Raw genomic sequence first — 24,510 nt, 5'->3', positions numbered from 1 at the left:
AATGTAATGACCTCCAATTTTTCACAGCAGCCATGCAGGCCTCTAATGTATTCATTTGAGTACGATCATCAGCCCTTATGATAATAATAATACTATTTATACAGTGCCTTTCAAGACAATGTTACAAGGGGCTTTACAATGCAAGATAAAATAGTACTCATAGTCAAGATAAAAAAACAAAAAACAAAACAAACCTAAAACATATGCTCTGATGTGCTTTAAAGAGCAAGGTAAAACTTTCAGGATAAAAATCACAAGAACATAATGAAAACATAGAACACTGAACCTGATAAAACAAAGTGTATGATTAAAACAATGGGAATAAAAGTGATAAAGGCACAGTATCATCCGCATCACTGGACAATGAAGATTTTGCTTCCTGAACACTTTTGGATGTACTCTATGGATTTTTGGTTGCTGATCACGAAAATCACCTTAAACTTTTCCCATCACATACAATTTTGTAGCTATAACTTATTTTTGTGGTTTCCTGTCATATTTTAAGTCTACTAGCATATTGCCCACAAAGCAAGCTGTTTTGGTCAGTCCAAACATGCTTGGGCATGCACTGCGTGTAGGTGCGATGCAGATGTTGTCTTAAGCAGCCTGGGCATGCTTAGTCAGGTTAGATGCGGGCAGACAGGCTATAAAAGCTGCTCACATGTACACATGCTGTTTGGACGCATGTTGGTGCACATGTTCTTCAGGCAGCAGCATAGTGAGTGTACTGAACAACAGGATTTATTGACTTCTGGAAGATTTAATACCGCAGAAATGTCTCGTCAGTACTGCAGCAGCTGCAATATTTTCTGTTACATGTGTGTATACACTTTAGGCTCAAAGACACACCATGACTTCACTTATTAAGAAAGCTTATGAGCTCTACTTCAGATGTAAAATTGGTGACCAAGAGAAACCCTGGGCTCCTCACATTTGTTGTGCAACATGTGCAGTCAACCTGACAGCTTGCCTCAGAGGTACTCGGAAGTCAATGACATTTGAAGTCCCAATGATATGGCGAAAACAGAAAGATCACGTGATGGACTGTTACTTCTGTCTGACCAGTGTATCTGGCTTCTCTACTAAAAATAAGAAATCTATTGAATACCACAATCAGCCATGAAACCAGTGCCACATGATGACAGTTTGCCAGACTTCTGACAGAGCACCAAATTACATTGGGCTGCTTGACAACATGCTTAAAGCATACAAAACCAACAAGTGCAACATGTCATTGAAAATTCATTTTCTGCATTCACACTTGGACTTCTTCCCTGCTGATCTTGGTGCAGTCAGTGATGAACATGGTGAAAGGTTTCACCAGGACATGGCGACCATGGAAAAGAGGCCAGCTGGAATCCAGCAATGCTGGCCGACTATTGTTGGACACTGACACGAGAGGCACCAGATGCTGAATAAAAATGAAAATAAGCTGCAAAACATTTTAAGCTCAGTTGAACTAACACAATATGCCAGCATCATCATGCTAAACATGTTAAATCAATGAAAGTTATTTTAATGCTGCTCCAAATTCCTACGTGATACAGAAAATGTGAAATTATTTTTGTGTTCAGCTTGACATTGTCTATCGTAATCTCCACACAAAAAAATCAGGGAGCAAAACGTTTGAAAAAAATTGTTGTCCAATGACATTTATTCCATTACTGCGTATCATTTGGACAAAAGTGAATATAAAGAGAGAAAAGTAGAGGGCCAAGAACTGAGCCTTGAGGTACGCCATATTTAACATCAAAGAATTTAGATGTAATATTATAGTAGACACAGTCGGATGATCCGCTGTGGCGACCCCTAACGGGAGCAGCCGAAAGTAGTAGTAGATTATAGTAGATACAGTATGTACTTCCAGATAAGTAGAATTTAGGCCAAGAGAGAGCCAAGCCAGAGACACAAAAATTACAATTTATTCTGTCTAATCGTATACAGTGATCAGTGGCGTCAAAGGCTGCACTGGGGTCCAGTAGTAGAAGCACAGAGGTGGAATCAGAGTCCATAGCTAGTAGAAGATCATTCACCACTCTGGTCAGAGCAGTTTCAGTGGAGTGACAGGCATTGAAAGTTGATTGAAAATGTTTATGTAGATAGTTTTCTTCTATATAGGTCAAAATTGTTGATACGCAACTCTCTAGTACTTTAGAAAAGAATGGAAGATTAGAAACTCGTTGATAGTTATTAAGAGACCCTGGATTGAGGTGTGGTTTCTTAAGTAGAGGTTTGACCACTGCTGTCTTAAAACTGCTGGGAATAGGGCCAGTTGTAAGTGATAAATTAATAGCGTCTAACATTGTAGGTCCCAGGAAAGGCCAAAGGTCTTTAAAAAGTTTTGCTGGTAAGGGTTCAAGTAGTCAAGTAGTTGGTTTAGAAGTTGACACGAGCTTAGTCAAAGTATCAAGAGAGAGAGTCTCAAAGACTATAACAGGGACTATCAGTGACTCATTGTGTATATATGAATTTAGTAAGACAGGATCTGCAGGAGTAGATGGAGTTGAAGAATTTTGTTTACAATCTCATCAATCTTATTGCAGAAAAAGTCTAGGAACTCATGGGCCGTGAATGGTGAGCAGCTAATAGACGGCTGCTTTTTCATAAATTTAGCTACAGAGTCAAAGATAAATCTGGGGTTATGTTTATTAATATTGATTAAGCGAGAGAGATACGCTGCTTTCGCAGCAGCTAAAGCACGCTTGTATTTCAATAAACACTCATGCCGAGATAGGTAAAAAACTTCCATTTTTGATTTTCGCCATTTATGTTACAGTCTCCCGCAGGCCTGTTTAAGAGCACGTGTCTCATCATTAAATCAGGGTGTAGGCTTCTTTAGTCGCCTAGCTCTGGTAGTGAGAGGTGCAGCTGAATCGAGGAGACTAGAGAGGGCCACATTTAAGTCACTAGTGAGATTTTCAATAGTCAGGCTCTACAGTGAAAGGAGCCAAGACTTGAGGCAGCTGCTGGCCAGATGTACCTACAGTGGAGGGACCAGTGTAGCGAGTGGTAATTACATCTGTGCTGACATCAACTGGACAGGCCAATAATGCTTCAAATTTAATGAGAAAATGATCAGACACAGCACATGTGGTTAGTAAGACATTCAGATCAGAAACAGCTATCCCTTTAGATAAAACCAAATCAAATTCAATCCAATATTTATTGTCATTAAAAACAATGTGCAGGCACATGTTAAAAATGAAATGAATCAAAGGTGTTATCACTGCAATGAGTCAACTCTTGAACAAACTGAGAGAACCCAAAAGTATCAACTAGTGCCAGAAAGGCTTTACTTATTTATATAGCACTTTTCTAAAACAATACACTAGAGGATCAGCAGCCTTGTTCAGATGAATATTTAAATCACCAAGAATTAGATCTCACCAGAATGAGTAACAAGACCTGAGACAAATAGTGAGTAACAGCCAGGAGTTCAATAGAGTATCACAATCTAGACTGAGCCGAGTCTATTCGTGGCTGAGGGAGATGGACTTAGAATAAGAACCTCAAAAGACTGGAATTCAGATTCAAGTCTAGAAGTTAAACTGAAAATAGACTTAGATATTAAGGCGACACCCCCCACCTTGTGTATTTTCCCAAGCTAGATGGGCATAAGTATAGTCAGGTGGGGAAGCTTCATTTAAGGGAAGGAAAACATTTGGTTTCATGTTTCACTTAACCCAGTGTTCAAGAATCCGATCATTTATTATTAAGGCTTTGGTAGATCTGATACTTATGAAACCCAAATTTAAGCATCTTGTGGAAGTGATCAGTAGTAGGCAGATCTTTAGAGCTACCAATAGTTGAAATATTAATTGGAATTAGACATCTTGTGTTAGTAGTTGACAATTTGTAGTGCTACACTTTTGGTGATATGTGGTCACACTTTTGATAGCATTAGATGTTTGGTTCTGTGGTTTATTAGGTACTTGGTGTTTATTAGCGGAGTCAGCTGCGTTATCATTTGTAAGGTTTTATACAGTATTATTTTACAAAAAGTGAACTTGATGTGTGTTTTGTTCAAATAACAATATGTTCCCGAAGGATAACTTCTTGGCTTCTATCACTTACAATTGTAGTTGTTCTTGCAAAATTCTGAGTGTTTCTCTTGTTCATGTAGAACAACTAAATGTTTTCTATAAGGCTGGTTTCAGCTCTGAATTTCTGAGGAGGATGCACCGTCGTTTGAAATATGAAATGGTGGGGGACGTCCAGGTAGCACAGCGATCTATTCTGTTGCCTATCAACATGGGGATCACCGGTTCCAATCCCCGTGTTACCTCTGGTTTGGTCGGGTGTCCCTACAGACACAATTGGCCATATCTGCGGGTGGGAAGCCAGATGTGGGTATGTGTCCTGGTCGCTGCACTAGCGCCATGGGGGAGAGGTAACTGGGGAGAATAGCGTGATCCCGCGTGCTACATCCCCACAGGTGAAACTGCTCACTGTCAGGTGAAAAGAAGCGGCTGGCGACTCCACATGTATGGGAGGAGGCATGTGGTAGTCTGCAGCCCTCCCCGGATTGGCAGAGGGGGTGGAGCAGCGACCGGGATGGTGGGGTAATTGGCCAAGTACAACTGGGGAGAAAAAGGGGAAATATATATATATATATATATATATATATATATATATATATATATATATATATATATATATATATATACACTACCGTTCAAAAGTTTGGGATCACCCAAACAATTTTGTGTTTTCCATGAAAAGTCACACTATTCACTTGTGAAATGAATAGAAAATAGAGTCAAGACATTGACAAGGTTAGAAATAATGATTTGTATTTGAAATAAGATTTTTTTTACATCAAACTTTGCTTTCGTCAAAGAATCCTCCATTTGCAGCAATTACAGCATTGCAGACCTTTGGCATTCTAGCTGTTAATTTGTTGAGGTAATCTGGAGAAATTGCACCCCACGCTTCCAGAAGCAGCTCCCACAAGTTGGATTGGTTGGATGGGCACTTCTTGCGTACCATACGGTCAAGCTGCTCCCACAACAGCTCAATGGGGTTCAGATCTGGTGACTGCGCTGGCCACTCCATTACCGATAGAATACCAGCTGCCTGCTTCTGCTCTAAATAGTTCTTGCACAATTTGGAGGTGTGTTTAGGGTCATTGTCCTGTTGTAGGATGAAATTGGCTCCAATCAAGCGCTGTCCACTGGGTATGGCATGGCGTTGCAAAATGGAGTGATAGCCTTCCTTATTCAGAATCCCTTTTACCCTGTACAAATCTCCCACCTTACCAGCACCAAAGCAACCCCAGACCATCACATTACCTCCACCATGCTTAACAGATGGCGTCAGGCATTCTTCCAGCATCTTTTCATTTGTTCTGCGTCTCACAAATGTTCTTCTTTGTGATCCAAACACCTCAAACTTGGATTCATCCGTCCACAACACTTTTTTCCAGTCTTCCTCTGTCCAATGTCTGTGTTCTTTTGCCCATCTTAATCTTTTTCTTTTATTGGTCAGTCTCAGATATGGCTTTTTCTTTGCCACTCTGCCCTGAAGCCCAGAATCCCGCAGCCGCCTCTTCACTGTAGATGTTGACACTGGTGTTTTGCGGGTACTATTTAATGAAGATGCCAGTTGGGGACCTGTGAGGCGTCTGTTTCTCAAACTAGAGACTCTAATGTACTTATCTTCTTGCTCAGTTGTGCAACGCGGCCTCCCACTTCTTTTTCTACTCTGGTTAGAGCCTGTTTGTGCTGTCCTCTGAAGGGAGTAGTACACACCGGTGTAGGAAATCTTCAATTTCTTAGCAATTTCTCGCATGGAATAGCCTTCATTTCTAAGAACAAGAATAGACTGTCGAGTTTCAGATGAAAGTTCTCTTTTTCTGGCCATTTTGAGCGTTTAATTGACCCCACAAATGTGATGCTCCAGAAACTCAATCTGCTCAAAGGAAGGTCAGTTTTGTAGCTTCTGTAATGAGCTAAACTGTTTTCAGATGTGTGAACATGATTGCACAAGGGTTTTCTAATCATCAATTAGCCTTCTGAGCCAATGAGCAAACACATTGTACCATTAGAACACTGGAGTGATAGTTGCTTGAAATGGGCCTCTATACACCTATGTAGATATTGCACCAAAAACCAGACATTTGCAGCTAGAATAGTCATTTACCACATTAGCAATGTATAGAGTGTATTTCTTTAAAGTTAAGACTAGTTTAAAGTTATCTTCATTGAAAAGTACAGTGCTTTTCCTTCAAAAATATGGACATTTCAATGTGATCCCAAACTTTTGAACGGTAGTGTATATATATATAAAGAAAAGAAATGGTTCCTAGCTGTGTGGGTAGGGGGGAGGTTTTTGGACAGCAACAAACAGGGTTTGCAGGCTGGAATACTTGATGATAGGAAAGCACACCCAAAAACTCATAATTCGTCATACACAAGTCATATGGGCGGCACGGCGGCTCAGTGGTTAGCGCGGTCGCCTCACAGCAAGAAGGTTTTGGGTTCGAGTCCCTGGGTAGTCCCACCTTGGGGGTCGTCCCGGGACGTCCTCTGTGTGGAGTTTGCATGTTCTCCCCGTGTCTGCGTGGGTTTCCTCCCACAGTCCAAAGACATGCAGGTCAGGTGACTCGGCTGTACTAAATTATCCCTAGGTATGAATGTTTGTGTGGGGGCCCTGTGATGACCTGGTGGCCTGTCCAGGGTGTCTCCCTAGCTACTGCCCAATGACTGCTGGGATAGGCTCCAGCATCCCCGTGACCCTGAGAGCAGGATTAGCGGTTCGGATAACGGCTGGATGGTGGACAAGTCTTGTGAATAGGCCTTGTTGTTATAGCCTTGCTGTTGTTGGTGCTAATGTGTCGATACCCCCAAACTTCAACAGATACCTTGAAGTCGTTTCCTGTAAATTGTGTGTATGTCTGTAAAGCATCTTTGTGACGAACGCTTTGTTAAAGTGACATAGAAATAAAGTGGAATCGGGTTGAAAAGAACGATGGAGTTGTGCCTGCCTCTGTGTTTATATTATTGTGTCTGGAGACAGAAATCTTTATTATTGTAACCCAGACATTCTGTAGGATTTACTCATGGTGGTGTGAGATACGAGTACGATCAAATACTTGGTTTTGGAAGAGACAGTAAAATATACCAAATTTCCAATGATTCAAATTTGCAAATTCTACTTTAAATTTTTTGTTTCTTTACTTTACATGACGCATACAATGTCAAGTCAGTCAACATTCACATTTCAAACATAAATTCCAATAATTTCTGTTTGAAATGTGAATATTGTGGTTTTCACTTTTTGGCTTTAAAAATGTTTCCTCAGAGTTTGAATGCTTTACATACAGTGCCTTGCCAAATATTCAACCCCCTTGACAGTCATTACTAATTAATTAATTAAAAACTAAAATATAGTGCTTGCGTAAGTCTTCAACCGCTTGTGCTCTGAAAGCTCCCAAGTTTTCACAAATGACAAATTATTCCTCAATCAGAATCAGAAATGCTTGATTCACCCCCCAGGGGAAATCCTGTCACAGACACTCAGGCGCTAGTAAAGAAACACTAAAAAGTAACAAGTGGCGCCATTCTTTCTTTCTTTCTTTCTTTCTTTCTTTCTTTCTTTCTTTCTTTCTTTCTTTCTTTCTTTCTTTCTTTCTTTCTTTCTTTCTTTCTTTCTTTCTTTCTTTCTTTCTTTCTTTCTTTCTTTCTGTCTTCTTTATTGGTGCAGTGTCGTGACTCCTCTACACAAGAGGTTCTCAAACATTTTCATGTCAAGGAACCCCCAAATTGATACGTATTAGGCCGTGGACCCCCATTTTAAAAGAATTTAGTGCCAGCCAGGGACCCCCATAAGAGAAGATTTCTGTTGCTGGATTAGATTTACAGTGGGGAGAGTGAAACCTATGCTCCGAATAGTCGTTCTAATAATTGGGGTATAACCTCTAGCCGGTGAAACAATAGTGAAATTAAACTCATTCCTCATTTTGCTGGAGACCCCCTGGGACCCCCTCAAGGAGCCCTCCCCATTTGGAGAACCCCTGCTCTACACTGTGAGCGTGGGCAATAGCGAACTTAAACGTGTGCGAACAGTTACCTCTGCATCGATTACTGTTTCACATTAACCGGTTCATCTCTGACAGCGGATGGCATACTTGCTGTGGTGTTACCTGCCGGGCAGATTATTATTCAGTCGTTAACGGGTCTCCAACAGCTGTTCTCATCCAGCCGGGTGTAAATGGTAGCGTGGAGCCGCGAGGCAAAGCCGCTGATTTGGGGTTTACGTTTTCTCCAAACTGCTTCATCTTCCTCTATTTGCTCTCACTTTCTCCCTATAGAATTTGCCAGAAGTTATCAGAACAATCTATTTTAGGTAGAAAATAAAGATTAAGGTTACTTACAGTGTAAATGGATTTGGGAGGATCTCGGGAGTTAACGTGACCTGTGGACCAGAGCTGATAGCGCCACCAGCTGTTAAAGCTTCATTCTGGAAGATTTTGGTCCACGTTTCAATATGGCGACACCAGGCATCGTTGTTTTGTTGGTTCTCACCCAAATCCCATAATATCAAAATCTTTCCCCTGTTTTTTAATTGCAAAAAATACACATACAGGAATCAACATCACAGCAATGTATAAGCAACCTCAAACAGAAAACAGAAACTCACAATGAACAAAACGGACTCCCCATTTAAAATATAACAGTGTTCTATATAATAAAAAATACATAAACTGAATGAAAAATAATAAAAAGAAAGAAAAACAATTGCATTAAAATGGAAAATAATTATAAGAGTAAAGAGGCATTAAGTCACAGAATTGTCAGAGGATCTTTAAAGATGTTGTCATAGTAGTTTAACAGTTTTGTACTCTTGTTGTCTTATAATAAACTAGTAGAACTTAAGATAGAGTCAAGTCCAAGCAGGAAATGGTGCAAATGAGGTCGAGAATTAGAACATTTCTGCTTGTGTACAAAGAATTTTGCCAATAAAAAATTAGCTACATGTTCCAAGGTTTTATTTTGTGAATTGCCATAAGACCTATAAAAATGCATAAACTACGTCTTTTAGGGTGAGGGAATATCAATCTAATATCCATAGCAAACACAGAGATGAGCGTATTTCCATTGTAATTTGTCTAAATTACGATGGAAGTGCATGCTCTAAAGCTACCCTGTGTTGGACATTAAGAGAATGGGATTTGAATCAGGGTAATTAGGCATGAGGATGGTGGAGCGTTGGAGTCGGTTTTACTAAATACATGTAACATACAGTAAACGTGTCCAGCGAGGCACCAGAGCAGGCCCCAAACTCCTTTTAGCTGCCAGCTGTTCTTCCTAGGTTCTGTAAAAGGAACAGGTTCACAGGCCAAGACTCGAGACTTGATAGCTATTGACTGTTGGGTCAGAGGGAATGAATGACGCCTGGGCTGGAGTCTACAGTCAGCAGATATGCTCTCCGGGTCAAGTTAGCAGGCTGAAGAGGAGAGAAGATGGCCTCGCTTGGGCGAAGATAAACATCAGCATGGGCTTTGAACGGATGTTGTAGCCAGACAGAAGGCGACATTCAGGGAGAGGGATTAACAGCTGGACTGAGAGCCACACCTTCTCATAACGGTAATTGGTTAATTGGTCCAGTTGACGAAGAACCATGAAACCTGTAAAGGAGAACCTGTATTTCATCCAATTCAGGAATTAGGAACAGTTTATTTGTGGTTTCGTCTTATGTACTACATACACAAAAGAAACGAAATTCTGTTTGCCCCAGCCCACAGCAGTGCAACACAAAAGACAAAAACACATCCAAAAACCTCCAAAAACAGAGAGAACAAAGCAAGAAGAAAGCTTCGCCTGCCCCGCTTCCGCTCCCGTCAGACCGCCCTCGGCGTTTCCCCCTCAGGCGCAGCTCCAGGCGGAGCCGTGGTCCCTGGTGTGGTGTGGCCGTGCTTCCGGTGTGGGGAGCTGGCGGCGCGGACTCGCGTTTGAAGAGGCCTCAGCCAGTACTGATTATGCAGTGTCTTTGTCCACGTCTGCGTCTAAGTTAGGGTCATCGTGTGAAGGTTTTATTTTGACCGTCCATTTCACTTGGCTGGGAGAGCTGGCGCCGGATCAGCTGAGAGCTTGGCCTGCTGCTGCTGTTCCATAGAGGAAACACCCAGGGCGATCTGACAGGGCGCGGAGGCGGGGCAGGCTAAGCTAACTGCCGCATAGCCCATGCAGACCGGCAGTACCGATAACACCGAGGGCGGTCTGGCGGCGGCCTCGCCCAGCGTCGACTGTGCCTTTTTTTTTGTCTGCGTCTGCGCCTGCGTCCTCGGGTGGAGCGTGGTGGAGGTGTGTCGAAGGTTTCTGGCTGAAGAGCTCGCGTTGGATCAGCTGAGGGAGCCTGGTCTGCTGCATCCAATTGTTTTTCAATATTATAGAAGACGCTATTGTTTCTTTCATCAGAATCTTACTATGAACCCTTGTGTTATGTTGACCATAGAATTGTGGTTTGTTTGAATTGGATTATTGCACGTCACCTGCTGCGCTGATTGATTTATTAGGTGGCGTCATTGTTTGCCAGTGACTTGATGGAAGTGGTTGGTTATATGTAATGTGGGGTTAAGGTTCTGGGCACCATATTTAGTTGAACCTGACCAAACCTGCAGCACCTAGGCAGCAGAAATGATCCACTCATCTTTTTTTCTGATGAGGATTTTCATCATCAGGCTCGGGGATCTTCTCTATTGCTGTGCTGTCAAGTCCTCGGGGGCTGCTTTGTGATTTTGGGCTATACAAATAAACTGGACTTGATTATGGCGTGTCAGTTTCTAGAAGATCCCCTGAACACGGAAGCACAAATCCTTCACTGAGCTTTACGCAGCAACACTCGCGAGACCTCGGTGAGACGTTTTGCCACACCAAGGGCAGTGTTCCCGCATAAACTGCAGAGAACTGCAGGAATCACAGTTTGAACCAGCCATTTCCCATGCTGGCACAATTTACTGCTCTTAAGAGGATTTTTGTTCTTTGTAGTAAATTAAATGCTGCTGCTTATTTGGAACACTGTTTGTGTTATAACTGAGATTTTATTTGATACTGATGAAGAAATCAGACTCAGTGGGTGTCTATGAGCATATACGTTGGTGTGTATTTGCGTAATTTAAATCCCTAAGGCGACTCCTCAGTACGGTCTTTTGAGGTCATTCAAATCAGTGTAGTGTGTCAACTTGAATGGCTCCAATTAGAAACCTTGTCACTTACCGTAGCACTGGCTAGCAAAGACCAATTAGAGTGGTTATATAACCTTTCCAGCGGTATTTATTCTTAAATCAGTCCTTAGACAGGGTCGATTTGCCCTTTTAGCTTCAGCCTGGGATGTGGGCAAGTGATTGATAGAGATGCTAGTGATTAATTATGCATTATTTTGTGTTAAGATGCGTATGTAATGTCCAGGCCCTGTCCATTTCTTCCTGCAGTTTTCTTTCTGGGTGTTGTTGCTGTTGCTTTTCTTTAAAGCCGGAGTAGGCAACTTTTGGGACGTGAGCAAATTTGACATTGCACCCCCCAAAACAGCCAGTCCCCCTCCCCCCGCTTCCTCCTTCCAAACCAGCTTCATTTGCATACCTGAGTTTGACTGTTGTAACTAACAAAAATGATATTTTCACTGATAACCTGTGTGTGTAAAAAGCATTGTTTCACCAGATCTCTTATTTACACCAACACGGATGTTGTGAAGCACTTTTGCGCTTAAATGTGAAGTATCTATTAAGATGAACTCTATCCACTCCATCCAGCGCTACAAAGATCCATAGTGACGACAAGAAAACTGACAGAAGTTTGTGCAGGGGCGTCCGGGTAGCGTAGCGTTCTATTCCGTTACCTACCAACACGGGGATCGCTGGTTCGAATCCCCGTGTTACCTCCGGCTTGATTGGGCGTCCCTACAGACACAATTGGTCGTGTCTGCGGGTGGGTATGTGTCCTGGTTGCTGCACTAACGCCTCCTCTGCTTGGTCGGGGCACCTGTTCGGGGGGGGGGACTGGGGGGAATAGCGTGATCCTCCCACGCGCTACGTCCCCCTGGTGAAACTCCTCACTGTCAGGTGAAAAGAAGCAGCTGGTGACTCCACATGTATGGGAGGAGGCATGTGGTAGTCTGCAACCCTCCCCGGATCAGCAGAGGGGGTGGAGCAGTGACCGGGATGGGTCAGAAGTGTGGGGTAATTGGCCAAGTACAATTGGGGAGGAAAAAAAAGGGGGGGGTTGTGCATGCAAATGATTGACAGGCAATAGGACCACCCCATCACACAGAGCTCCTCTGATTGGTTGAGGCCTACCAGGAGCGGTAAAGCCTCAGCCAATCAGAGGAGCTCAGGTGAGATTTGGAGGTCCTGAATGCAGACGCGAGGTTAAACAGAGGCTTTATTTCCTCTCAGACCATATGGTCTTTGTGTCATAGATGACATGGCTCCCTCGGTGAGACTGGTGTTCCTGCTGCTGCTGCTGCTGGTGTGTTGGGACGTGACCAAAGCCAAAGACGGGAAATCTGCCAAGAAAGGGAAAAAGGGCAAACAAGTTGTCTGTCCATCGTAAGTCAGATTTACATTAATTCCAAAGTGATACCGTCTTTACTCAAAGGATAATTTTGTTTTGTTTTTTCTTTTTACAAAGTGGGTCTTATTTTCATAGACTTTGGGAAAACAATACAATGCAGCAAATGGTGTTTATGTCAAAGTGTATGAGTAGGACAATGTTTTTGTGCATATTTCATTATTGTGTGTGCTAATTGTGCAACAAACTAAGCTACAGTGTATACAGACATCTATCATTGACTGTTGCTAGCTGGATGACTGGTATACTGTATAACAGCATATATGTAATAGTATAGTAATATATATATATATATAATGTGTGTGTGTGTGGGCCCTGAGCTGGACTGGCGGCCTGTCCAGGGTGTCCCCCCCCCCTGCCTGCCGCCCAGTGACTGCTGGGATAGTCTCCAGCATCCTGCGACCCCGATTGGGATAAGCGACTTGGATAATGGATGGATGGATATATACTATATATATATATATATATATATATATATATATATATATATATATATATATATATATATATATATATATATATATATATATACTGTTATACAGTATAACAGTATACTGTATAACAGTAAATCTAGTTGGCCGGTTGCTTGGACAGGACAGCCTATTTAAGACAATCCGTTAGAGGTCCAAGACTTTGGTATCATCTGTGTCAAATGCAAAATGGTGATCTCGTACAGTGTAATACCAACCAACACAACTTAACACATCCATTAAAAACATCCACATGAACATACTCAGCGCAACAAATTTTATGCAGAAAAATCTTTTTTTTTATCTCTCATCTTCTCAAAATTCATGAAACGAAACATTTAAATGTTACATATCCCATAAAAGTAAAAGAGAATAATGTCATGAGGGACCCTCAGTCTAGATAGCAACAATGCTATGTGAAAAAAGAAAATATAGTAGCGTGAACTAAACACATTACAGGCAGAAAAAAAGAACGTTGCTTTGACATAACTCTTAGAATAAGTGTGGAGAAGGACGCTGAATATGGAGCTGCCAGGGAAGAGAAGAGGAAGGCCAAAGAGGAGGTTTATGGATGTGGTGAGGGAGGACATGCAGGTGGCTGGTGTGACAGAGGAAGATGCAGAAGACAGGAAGAGATGGAAACAGATGATCTGCTGTGGCGCCCCCTAATGGGAGCAGCCGAAAGTAGTAGTAGTAGTAGTAGTAGTAGTAGTAGTAGTAGTAGTATTAGTAGGCAGTCCTTTCAAGGCACAGTGATATCAAACCGGTTGTTCAATGTTCACAGACTGGATTTAGCCATTAGCTCTGTTAGCCGTTAGTTGTGTCAGCTAAGGAAGAATCCACGTGGTTCTCATCAAGAGTGCAGGGAGTCAAGAGTGTCCAGGTAGCGTAGCGGTCTATTTCGTTGCACGGGGATCGCCGGTTCGAATCCCCGTGTTACCTCTGGCTCGGTTGGGCATCCCTACAGACACAATTGGCCGTGTCTGCGGGTGGGAAGCCGGACGTGGGTATGTGTCCTGGTTGCTACTCTAGCGCCTCCTCTGGTCGGTCGGGGCACCTTTTCGGGGGGGAGGGGGAACTGGGGGGAATACCGTGATCCTCCCACGTGCTACGTCCCTCTGGTGAAACTCCTCACAGTCAGGTGAAAAGAAGCGGCTGGCGACTCCACATGTATCGGAGGAGGCATGTGGTAGTCTACGGCCCTCCCCAGATCGATCGGCAGAGGGGGTGGAGCAGCGACCGTGACGGCTCGGAAGGGTGGGGTAATTGGCCAAGTACAACTGGGGGGAGAAAGGGGAGGGAGTGCAGGGAGTCAGTGCAGCAAACGATGATCGAGTAAGAGTCCATAAAACAAGCAAACCATGAAATCAATTAGAATAACCGAAAAGGTCTCTGGAGTTAATAAAAGTTAAAAAGTAAGCAGAGGCACAAACAAACAAACCACAGCTGCCAACCGGAACCGGAAATGCACTCCTCTTTCTGCGAGTAACTATACTTTTACTTGAGTACTGTTTTCGTTTTACTCCGCCCACCACTGGTCGTCAGTGTATGTTTCCCTCGTTATGATGCAAAGCTCTTTGTGATCAACTGGGTTTATTAAGAGCGTTTGTACATTTGACTTGCCATTAGCAGTATTTTATCATATATTACTTTATCATTTCCCTGTTAATGTTCAGGTCTGTTTTGTTAACAGACAACTGTCCCCGGAGGACATGGCCCAGGTTCCTGCTAACTCTACATCCAACATCCTCAACCGTCTGATGGTCAGTTATGACCCCAGGATAAGGCCCAACTTTAAAGGTAATGATAAACTGTAATACACATTATGGTACACTTAGGTAGTAGTAATGTACTGTAATACACATTGTGGTACACTCAGGTAATAGTAATTGTAGATCAATCACTGTGTTATTGCTGATGTTTATTGAGCCACTGCAGACACCGTACTGAGGAACACTCAGTTATACGGGTTACCGGGTGGGGGCCTGTGTGGTGATAGTGCTGGATGCCAGCTACCTGTATGTCGTCTCATTGCGTCCTCGTCGTGTTGGTTAATAAAGCAGGTTATGAGCACTAACCCTGCGTCATTCATGAGAACACGAAACATGGTGTCAGAAGCGGAAGATTTTGGAACTTTCACGCACATTTTTTCGGCCAATACTTTTTATTTTTTCTAGCGAGGACAACGGAGCCACCTAGCCTACGGAGCTAATCAGCGCAACTTTGGAGATCTATGTGAAGAGCTCGTTCGGGACAGATTTGTCTGTGGCATAAACAATGACAATCTGAGGAAAGTGCTATTGCGTGATAGTGACTTGACGCTAGCCAAAGCAGTCTCTGTCTGTCAAATACATGAGATGACGGAAGAGCACAACAAGACACTAGCCTCACAACAGCATTATGCTACAAATGTTGATGCAGTCCAACCTAAATTCATGAGAATAAAAAAGCATGATAGAGACAAAGTGGACAATCAATCAGAAAAATATGTCAAACAGAGCACTGCTAACTGCAACAACTGTGGAGGCAGTCATGCGGCCAGGAGAGACAAATGCCCAGCTTTTGGTCAACAGTGCAACGCCTGTAAAAGATGGAATCACTTCAAAAGATGTTGTAGATCTGTACAACAGGGCCACAACAAGCTAAAATTCAGGAGAGCTGTTCACCAGATTGAACCTGACCAAGCTGATAATATTGCTGAAGATACATTCTATGTTGATGGCATAACACTGCAAAAAACTGTTGATTGACCTGATGTACACGTAATTGAAAAAGATGAAGCTTTTGTTACTGTACATGTAAATGGAAGTCCAGTTGAGCTGAAAGTTGATACTGGTGCTAAATGCAATGTCCTGTCAATTCGGACATTTGAACAGATAGAGAGAAATGAACAATTTGAAGTAAATATGAAACCCACAAACCTTGTTGCATATGGGGGCAGCAAAATTAAAACTGTTGGTCTTGTTCGGCTGCAGTGTCACTTAGAGGGACAAACGCACACATTGCCGTTCTTCATTGTTCATGAGGATGTTTTGCCAATGCTTGGTCTATGTGCATGTCGAGAGATGGGACTTGTCTCATTCAGCAAAGATGTTCATCAGTTAGGTCCTACTGATGATGATCTGTCGCAGCAAATTTACACTGAATACAGCGACCTCTTTTCAGATGAGCTTGGGAAACTACCTGTGACTTACTCCATGACACTTGGTCCAGAGGTGAGACCTGTTGTTCATCCTGCACATCACATTCCTGTGGCTATGAAAGACAGAGTCAAAGCTGAATTGAACAGAATGCAGGAATTAGGTGTCATCACCCCAGTATCTGAGCCAACTGACGGGGTGTCATCAATGGTTGCTACAAACAAAAAGGACAAGCAAGAAATCAGAATATGCATAAATCCAAGAGACCTTAACTCTGCTCTAAAAAGACCACATCACCCCATGCGCACTGTAGAGGAAGTGGCTGCACACATGTCAAATGCAACTGTATTTTCAGTTCTAGCTGCAAAAAAATCATTTTGGCAGATTCCTCTTGATCACAAATCCTCAATGTTAACCATTTTCAGCACCAGTTTTGGTCGTTACAGATTTCTGCGAATGCCCTTCGGACTCAACTCAGCCAGTGAGGTCTTCCAGCGCTCCATGGAAGTTTTTTGCTGGATATCCCTGTGCAATTATAGTGGATGACATACTCATTGGTGGTAAGACTGTGGAAGAACATGATGCTAACTTGAGAAAAGTGCTTAACCGTGCCAGAGAGGTGAACTTGAGACTCAATCCTCTCAAGTGCAGGTTCCGGCTGAACCAGGTCAGCTATGTTGGTCATGTTTTCTCCAGTGAAGGCCTCAAGGCAGACCCCTCCAAAACAAAAGCGATCAGTGAAATGCCAACACCAACAGATGTTCCAGCTTTACAAAGATTTCTAGGGATGGTTAGCTACCTTGGAAAGTTCATTCCCAACTTTAGTGAGCTTACGGCTCCACTATGACAACTAACACACAAGGACACAGCATGGACATGGCATGAGCAGTAGCAAAATACTTTTGAACAGCTAAAAACACACGTGTCTAGTCCACCAGTTCTGTCATACTATGATTTCAGTAATCCAGTGATGCTCACATGCGATGCTTCACAGTATGGAATTGGTGCTGCATGTCTGCAGGGAGGAAAACCTGTAGCCTATGCTTCACGCACATTAACTGACACTGAAACTAGATACGCACAGATTGAGAAGGAGCTGCTAGCAGTAGTTTTTGCATGCTCAAAATTCAATGACTATATCTATGGCAAGTCAGTGACCACAGAAACAGACCATCAACCACTAGTCACCATGCTAAAGAAGCCTATACATGCAGCTCCAGCAAGACTGCAAAGGATGATGCTCAGACTGCAGAAGTATGACCTCACACTGGTATACAAAAGCGGCAAACTTGTGTACGTGGCAGACACACTGTCTCGAGCTCCCAGAAGCTGAACTGCTCAGGAAGCTGAAGAGGAGGAAAGCTTTGATGTGATGATGGTCAACTACATCTGTTCTTCCCGGCTGTTGGAGTTGAAAGAACACACAGCAACTGACACAACTCTGCAGACTCTCAGCTCCATCATCAGACATGGATGGCCTAGCAGACCAGCCAGCCTTCCTCATGCTATTCGTTCCTATTATCCTTTCAGAGATGAACTGACTATTGAAAATGGTGTTATCATAAAAGGTCAAAAGGCTGTCATTCCAAAGTCTTTACAAAAAGACTACATTAGCATTGTACGCAGAGGACATCCTGGTGCAGAATCAGCTAAACGGAGAGCAAGGGGGATTGTTTGCTGGCTTACAATGACAGATGACATCGACAAAGAAATACGGTCATGCTCAGTGTGTAACAGCACAAAACCACATCAGCAGAAAGAACCACTCCAGCTACACCTGGTGCCAAATCTTCCCTGGTCCACTGTAGCAACAGACATCTTTGAGTGGCGTAATCAGCTGTACCTAGTTTTGGTAGACTCATATTCAGGCTGGTATGAGACTGATCTGCTCCGTGATGCTACATCGGCAACAGTCATCACCAAACTCAAAAGACATTTCTCAGTTCACGGGGCACCACACACACTCATAACTGACAATGGTAGACAGTTCACAAGTCAGCGCTTTAAGGACTTTGCTACACATTGGGACTTCACTCATGTCACGAGCAGCCCAGAGTATCCTCAATCTAATGGTTTAGCTGAGAGGGCTGTTCGCAGTGCAAAACAGCTCATGGAAAAGTCTCACAGAGATGGAAGTGATGTCTTTCTCAATCTGTTAAATCTCAGAAATGTACCACGTGACACAAAACTTGGATCCCCTGCACAAAGACTGATGTCAAGGCAAACGCGCACCACTTTGCCAGTCTCAAGAAAGCTGCTTGAACCAGAGGTGTACAAGCCACTGGAGGTAAAGGCTCAGCTTCTTAACAGAAGACTGACACAGAAGCTGTACTATGACAGAACGAGCCGACCTCTTTAACCATTGATGGAAGGACAAGTTATCAGAATGCAGACCCCTCAAGGCTACAATCGAACAGGCATGGTAAAGGAGATCTGCAAGGAGCCCAGATCCTATCTCATTCACTCAGAAGGAAAGCTGTACAGGAGAAATAGACGCCATGTTCTGCTGGTTGTCGAGCCTGCTCCAGCACAGCACTACCCAGACGACAGTGAATGTCAGGACAGTGGACATGAACTTAACAACCAGCACACTCCGACAAAAGTGTCACACAACACGCTGGACACTGAACAGTCACATATGAAAACACCTACAGCTGTGCTACCTGCTAAGACAACTGGAAGTCTGTACACAACACTCTATGGTCGTGTCAGCAAGCCAAATCCTAAGTAAAAAGATTGAGTCAATTTGTCAGCTCAAAATTTGGAAGGTTATGTCATTTAAGTTAATTCCCTGATTTGCTAAGAGCTGACATTGAGGTCTTTGGGTTTCGTTTCAGGTATCTTCACATATAAAAGACCTCATTTTGTGTTAAAGTATAACTATATGCTTTGCTAAGACAACTATTTTCATATTATTCATTAAGGGCAAACTGTTTTCTTTGTATTTGATAATTCTCACTCTGTGATTATTGAACAGTTGTTTAATGTATGTTATTTGAAGGTTTGTTCAATATATGTTATTCAGCAAGTATTGATAATTGACAACATGGTTTTGTTATGGTATGCGCAAGAGCTAAGAAAGGGGGATGTAGATCAGTCACTGTGTTATTGATGATGTTTATTGAGCCACTGCAGACACCGTACTGAGGAACACTCAGTTATACAGGTTACCGGGTGGGGGCCCGTGTGGTGATAGTGCTGGATGCCAGCTACCTGTATGTTGTCTTATTGCATCCTCGTCATGTTGGTTAATAAACCAGGTTATGAGTACTAACCCTGCGTCATTCATGAGAAGACGAAACCGTAATGTACTGTAATACACATTATGGTACACGTAGGTAATAGTAATATGCTATAATACACATGGTACACTTAGGTAATAGTAATGTACTGTAATACACATTATGGTACATGTAGGTAATGGTAATATACTATAATACACATTATGGTACACTTAGGTAATAGTAATGTACTGTAATTCACATTATGGTACACTTAGATATTAGTAATCTACTGTAATACACATTATGGTACACGTAGGTAATAGTACTATACTGTAATACACATTATGGTACACTTAGGTAATAGTAATGTACTGTAATACACGTTATGGTACACTTAGTGACAGATTGAGACAAATCAGACTTCCAGTTTGAAAGGGTCATAGTAGAAAAATTTGTTAAATACTTATATAGGAAATTATAGCTTGGTGGATTAGTTCTTCATGAAAATCCTGATGAAAATGATGAGGCATTGTGCTTTTTACTGATAACACGTAGTCTTTTGTACATGACTTTGCCATAGTTGAAATCTGAAAATCCCGTGAAATGGAAATAGCTACCTTGAAATGTCAGAGAGATAATTTCCAAGGAAATGGTCGTTGAGACCTAAGAAATGGATTACGGGTCAGAAACTGATACCTGATACTAATATGTTTCTGGATTGTTGTTAGATGACGTTTTTTAGGGGTAGATCTAAATTTGCCACCACCACACCACATTAAAACCCAACGTGTCAGCAGCAGTCACAGTAAAAACTGAGATATTGTAGAGGTGTGTTGCTGAGGTGTTGGGAGTTTTGGCTTGAAAAAAGTCTTCTTCAGTACTTGCAAAATAGTTAACAAGGTGTGTGTGCTAAGACACAATTGTTGCCTCCTATTGATAGATGTAGCTATCAATAACGTGCATATTTATGGACCACATAAAGACACGTGAAGCCCACTGTCCTGTGTACAGAGGCCCATTAAACTACAGGAAGATGCCCGGTTGAAATATGCATGATAACAATAATAATAATAGATAACATTTATATAGCCCAACGTGGGGCTATTTTTATATAGCCCCTCTGAGAATCGCCACCTTAACATGGTGGAAGGGTTTGGGTGTCCTGGTGATCCTGGGAGCTGTGTTTTCGGGGGCAATAGCTTCTGGTAGGGCCCCCCAAGGCAAATTGGTCCCGGGGGAGGGGCCAGACTAAGAGCGATTCCCAAGAAACCCAATGAAAGTATACCAGCAGAGCTACAGCACCTCGCCCGGAAAAGGGAAACCGGGGCCCCCTCCTGGAGCCAGACCTGGGAAGGAAGCTTGCCGGCGAGCGTCTGATAGCTTGCCCTTGGACCATGGGGCCCGGTCAGGCCCAGCCCCAAAAAACAACATGGAACCACCACTCCATGGGCCCACCACACGTGGGAATGGGCATTAAGGTAGGGTGTAATGCAGGCCAGGCGGCAGGCAAAGGCGGGACCGATTTCCAGCATTGCAGATTGGTCCTCGGGATGTGGAATGTCACCTCTCTGGCAGGGAAGGAGCCTGAGCTGGTGTGGGAGGTGGAGCGGTACCAGCTAGATATAGTTGGGCTCACCTCCACACGTAGCATGGGCTCTGGCACCAAATTCCTGGAGAGGGGCTGGACTCTTTACTTTTCCGGTGTTGGCCAAGGTGACAGGCGCTGGGCGGGTGTGGGGATACTCACAAGTCCCCGGTTGAGCGCCGCCGTGTTGGAGTTCTCCCCGGGGAATGAGAGTCATTCGGGGGAAGGCGCTGGCTGTTGTGTGTGCTTATGCACCGAATAGCAGTTTGGAGTATCCGGCCTTCTTGGAGTCTCTGGGTGGTGTCCTGGATAGGATTCCGCCTGGGGCCTCTATAGTTCTGCTGGGGGACTTCAACGCTCACGTGGGCAACGATGGAGAAACCTGTAGGGGCGTGATTGGGAGGAATAGCCTCCCCGATCAGTACCCAAGCGGTGCCTTGTTGAAAACGTCTGGCGGAGGCCCCTGTCTGTGAGGTCTTCAACTCCCACCTCTGGAAGAAGTTCTCATGTATCGCGAGGGAGGCTGGGGACATGGAGTCTGAGTGGGCCATGTTCAAAGCCTCTATTGCAGATGCAGCAGGTAGGAGATAAGGTCATCAGTGCCTGTTGAGGTGGCAACCTAAGAACCTCCTGGTGGACACCGGCAGTGAGGGAAGCCGTCAGACTGAAGAAGGAGGCCTTTCGGGCCTGGTTGGCCCAGGAGTCTGCTGAAGCAGCAGACCGGTACTGGGAGGCCAGAAGGGCTGTGGCTTCAGCCGTTGCAGAAGCAAAAACTAGGGTGTGGGAGGAGTTCGGTGAGGCTATGGAGGAGGACTTTCTGTTGGCCTCAAGGAAGTTCTGGCAAACCATCCGGTGACTCAGGAAGGGGAAGCAGGGCTTGACTCAGGCTGTGTTCAGCCTGGGAGGGGAACTGTTGACCTGGACTAGGGATGTTTTCAGGTGGTGGAAAGAACACTTTGAGGAGCTCCTGAACCTGGCTAACACATCCTCGGTGGAGGAGGTAGAGTCTGAAGACTCGGGGGAAGCCCCACCCATATCCCTGGCAGAGGTCTCTGAGGTAGGGAAGAGACTCCTCGGTGGCAAGTTGCCATGTGTGGATGAGATTCACCCTGAGTGTTAGAGTTTGTGGAAGACCCCAAGCGCATGACACCAGGCAGAGAAAGAGTTAGCCGAAAACCGGCTTAGTTTATAGATAGTTCAGAACGAAGGTCATCACAGGAGGACAAGGAGCAACTTAGAAAACAGGAAGTCCAAGAAAACTCACTGGTAATCCAAATTGGGAACGCGGCAGAATAATAGCACAGGAAAAAAACTCCACAGAGAAAATAGTAGATCCAAGGGCTGAGATAAACTCGGAGAGGATGCACAGGGAGGGAAGAGTAACCACTTCAACGAGGAGGTTACGGCACGAACTTGCACTGAGCTCTGGGAGACCAGCAAACTTTAAGCCCAGCCTTGACGAGCTGATTAGTTGCAGGTGTGGGATGAGCCGACAAGCTTCAGGTGCGAGACGGAGCGTGTGAGATGAGCCGACAAGCTTCAGGTGCGAGACGGAGCGTGCGGGATGAGCCGACAAGCTTCAGGTGTGAGATGGAGCGCGCCTGGCTCGTTCCCGTTGCCAAGCGCGCAGCTCCCTGGCCGCGCGCTCAGAGGTCCCCGGCGTAACAGCGAGATCACGTTGGGAAGGGAGTGCGGCTGGGCGGGCCGTAACACTGAGATGCTGAAGGCTCTGGACTTTGTTGGGCTGTCTTGGTTGACAGGCCTCTTCAGTGTGGCGTGGAGGTCGGGACATTACCTGTGGAGTGGCAGACTGGGGTGGTGGTTAAAAAAGGCGACTGGAAGGTGTACTCCAATTATTGGGGCATCACATTGCTCAGCCTCCCAGGGAAAATCTACTCTAGGGTGCTGGAAAGGAGGCTCCAACCGATTGTCGAACCTTGGATCCAGGAGGAACAGTGCGGATTCTGTCCTGGTCATGGAACAAGGGACCAACTCTTTTCCCTTGCGGAAGTGCTGAGGGAGGCATGGGAATTTGACCAACCAGTCTACATGTGTTTTGTGGACTTGGAGAAGGCTTACGACCATGTACCCCAGGGCACTCTGTGTGTATTGCGGGAGTATGGGGTACTGGGGCAGTTGCTACAAGCCATCCGGTCCTGATATAACCAAGTGAGAGCTGTGTCTGCATTCTCGGCACAAAGTCAAACTTGTTTTTGGTGGGTGTCGGACGCCGCCAAGGTTGTTCCTTGTCTCCGATTCTGTTTGTGGTATTCATGGACAGGATCTCAAGGAGCAGCCAAGGTGAGAAGTGTGTCCATTTTGGGAACCTCAGAATTGCATCCCTGCTCTTCACAGATGATGTGGTTTTGTTGGCTTCATCAGAACGTGACCTCCAGCGTGCACGGGTGGTTTGCAGCTGAGTGTGGAATGGTCGGGATGAGGGTCAGCACCTCCAAGTCTGAGGCCATGGTTCTCTACTAGAAAATGGTGGATTGCTCCCTTTGGGTTGGAGATAAGTTGTTGCCTCAAGTGAAGGAGTTCAAGTATCTTGGGGTCTAGGGTGAGGAGCTCGGACATCCGGAGGGCGCTCAGAGTAGAGCCGCTGCTCCTTTGTGTCGAAAGGAGCAAGTTGAGGTGGTTTGGGCATCTGATTAGGATGCCTCCTGGGTGCCTTCCTTTGGAGGTTTTCCGGGCACGTCCAATGGGGAGGAGACCCCGGGGTAGACCCAGAACCCGCTGGAGGGACTACATGTCCAATCTGGCCTGGGAATGCCTTGGGATCCCCCAGAAGGAGCTGGAGGGCATTGCTGGGGAGAGGGACGTCTGGAGTGCCCTACTTAGCTTGCTGCCACCGCGACCCCACCCCGGAGAAGCGGCTGATGATGAGATGAGATGAGATTTATATAGCACCTTATCTAGACACCAAAAGCACTTTATGTTGAAGGGGGGAAACTCACCACAACCACCACCAATGTATAACACCCACCTGGGTGATGCATGGCAGCCATTTTGCACCAGAATGCTCACCACACAGCAGCTTGAGGTGGAGAGGGAGGAATCCTTGAGCGAATTACACGGGGGGCTGATTAGGTGGCCAGATGGAGAGAGCCAGGTTGGGAATTTTGCCAGGACACCAGGGACTAAAGACACTACTCTTTGTGATAAGTGCCATGGGATCTGTAATGACCACAGTGAGTCAGGACCTCGGTTTAACGTCTCATCTGAAGGACGGCGTCTCCTACAGCACAGTGTCCCCGTCACTGTACTGGGGCATTGGGTTGTTTTTTAATCTTAATTAAATGCCATATGCAAGACTAAATCAGAAACCGTATAGAGAAAAAAAGAATCAAAATGATACCAAGAAAAAAGGTTGTTGAACGTCATGATAAAGGAAATCAACATGACGTCTGACATCACGGGGCTCAGTGACTTTAAAAATCATGAAATTCCCTTTTTCTCCTGACCTCCACTGGCAGAAAAACAAACAAGAGGGAGGAAAACACTGCCAGGAGAGAGAGAAAGGGA

The 24,510-nt window shown here is 44.4% G+C and overlaps 1 protein-coding gene across 1 annotated transcript in view; it reads left to right on the top strand.

Moving 5' to 3' along the window:
- The first annotated feature begins 12,419 nt into the window (after positions 1-12,419).
- Positions 12,420-24,510, top strand: part of LOC130112699 (glycine receptor subunit beta-like) — a 47,268-nt gene continuing 35,177 nt past the window's right edge. Inside the window, exons 1-2 of the mRNA XM_056280163.1 lie at positions 12,420-12,544; positions 14,730-14,836. Coding sequence (XP_056136138.1) covers positions 12,420-12,544; positions 14,730-14,836 — 232 coding nt within the window. The remainder of the gene's footprint in view (positions 12,545-14,729; positions 14,837-24,510) is intronic.

This window comes from Lampris incognitus, chromosome 5, assembly GCF_029633865.1.
Source record: "Lampris incognitus isolate fLamInc1 chromosome 5, fLamInc1.hap2, whole genome shotgun sequence".
In the NCBI taxonomy this organism is placed as follows: domain Eukaryota; kingdom Metazoa; phylum Chordata; class Actinopteri; order Lampriformes; family Lampridae; genus Lampris; species Lampris incognitus.
This window is presented reverse-complemented; position numbering and strand designations above follow the sequence as displayed.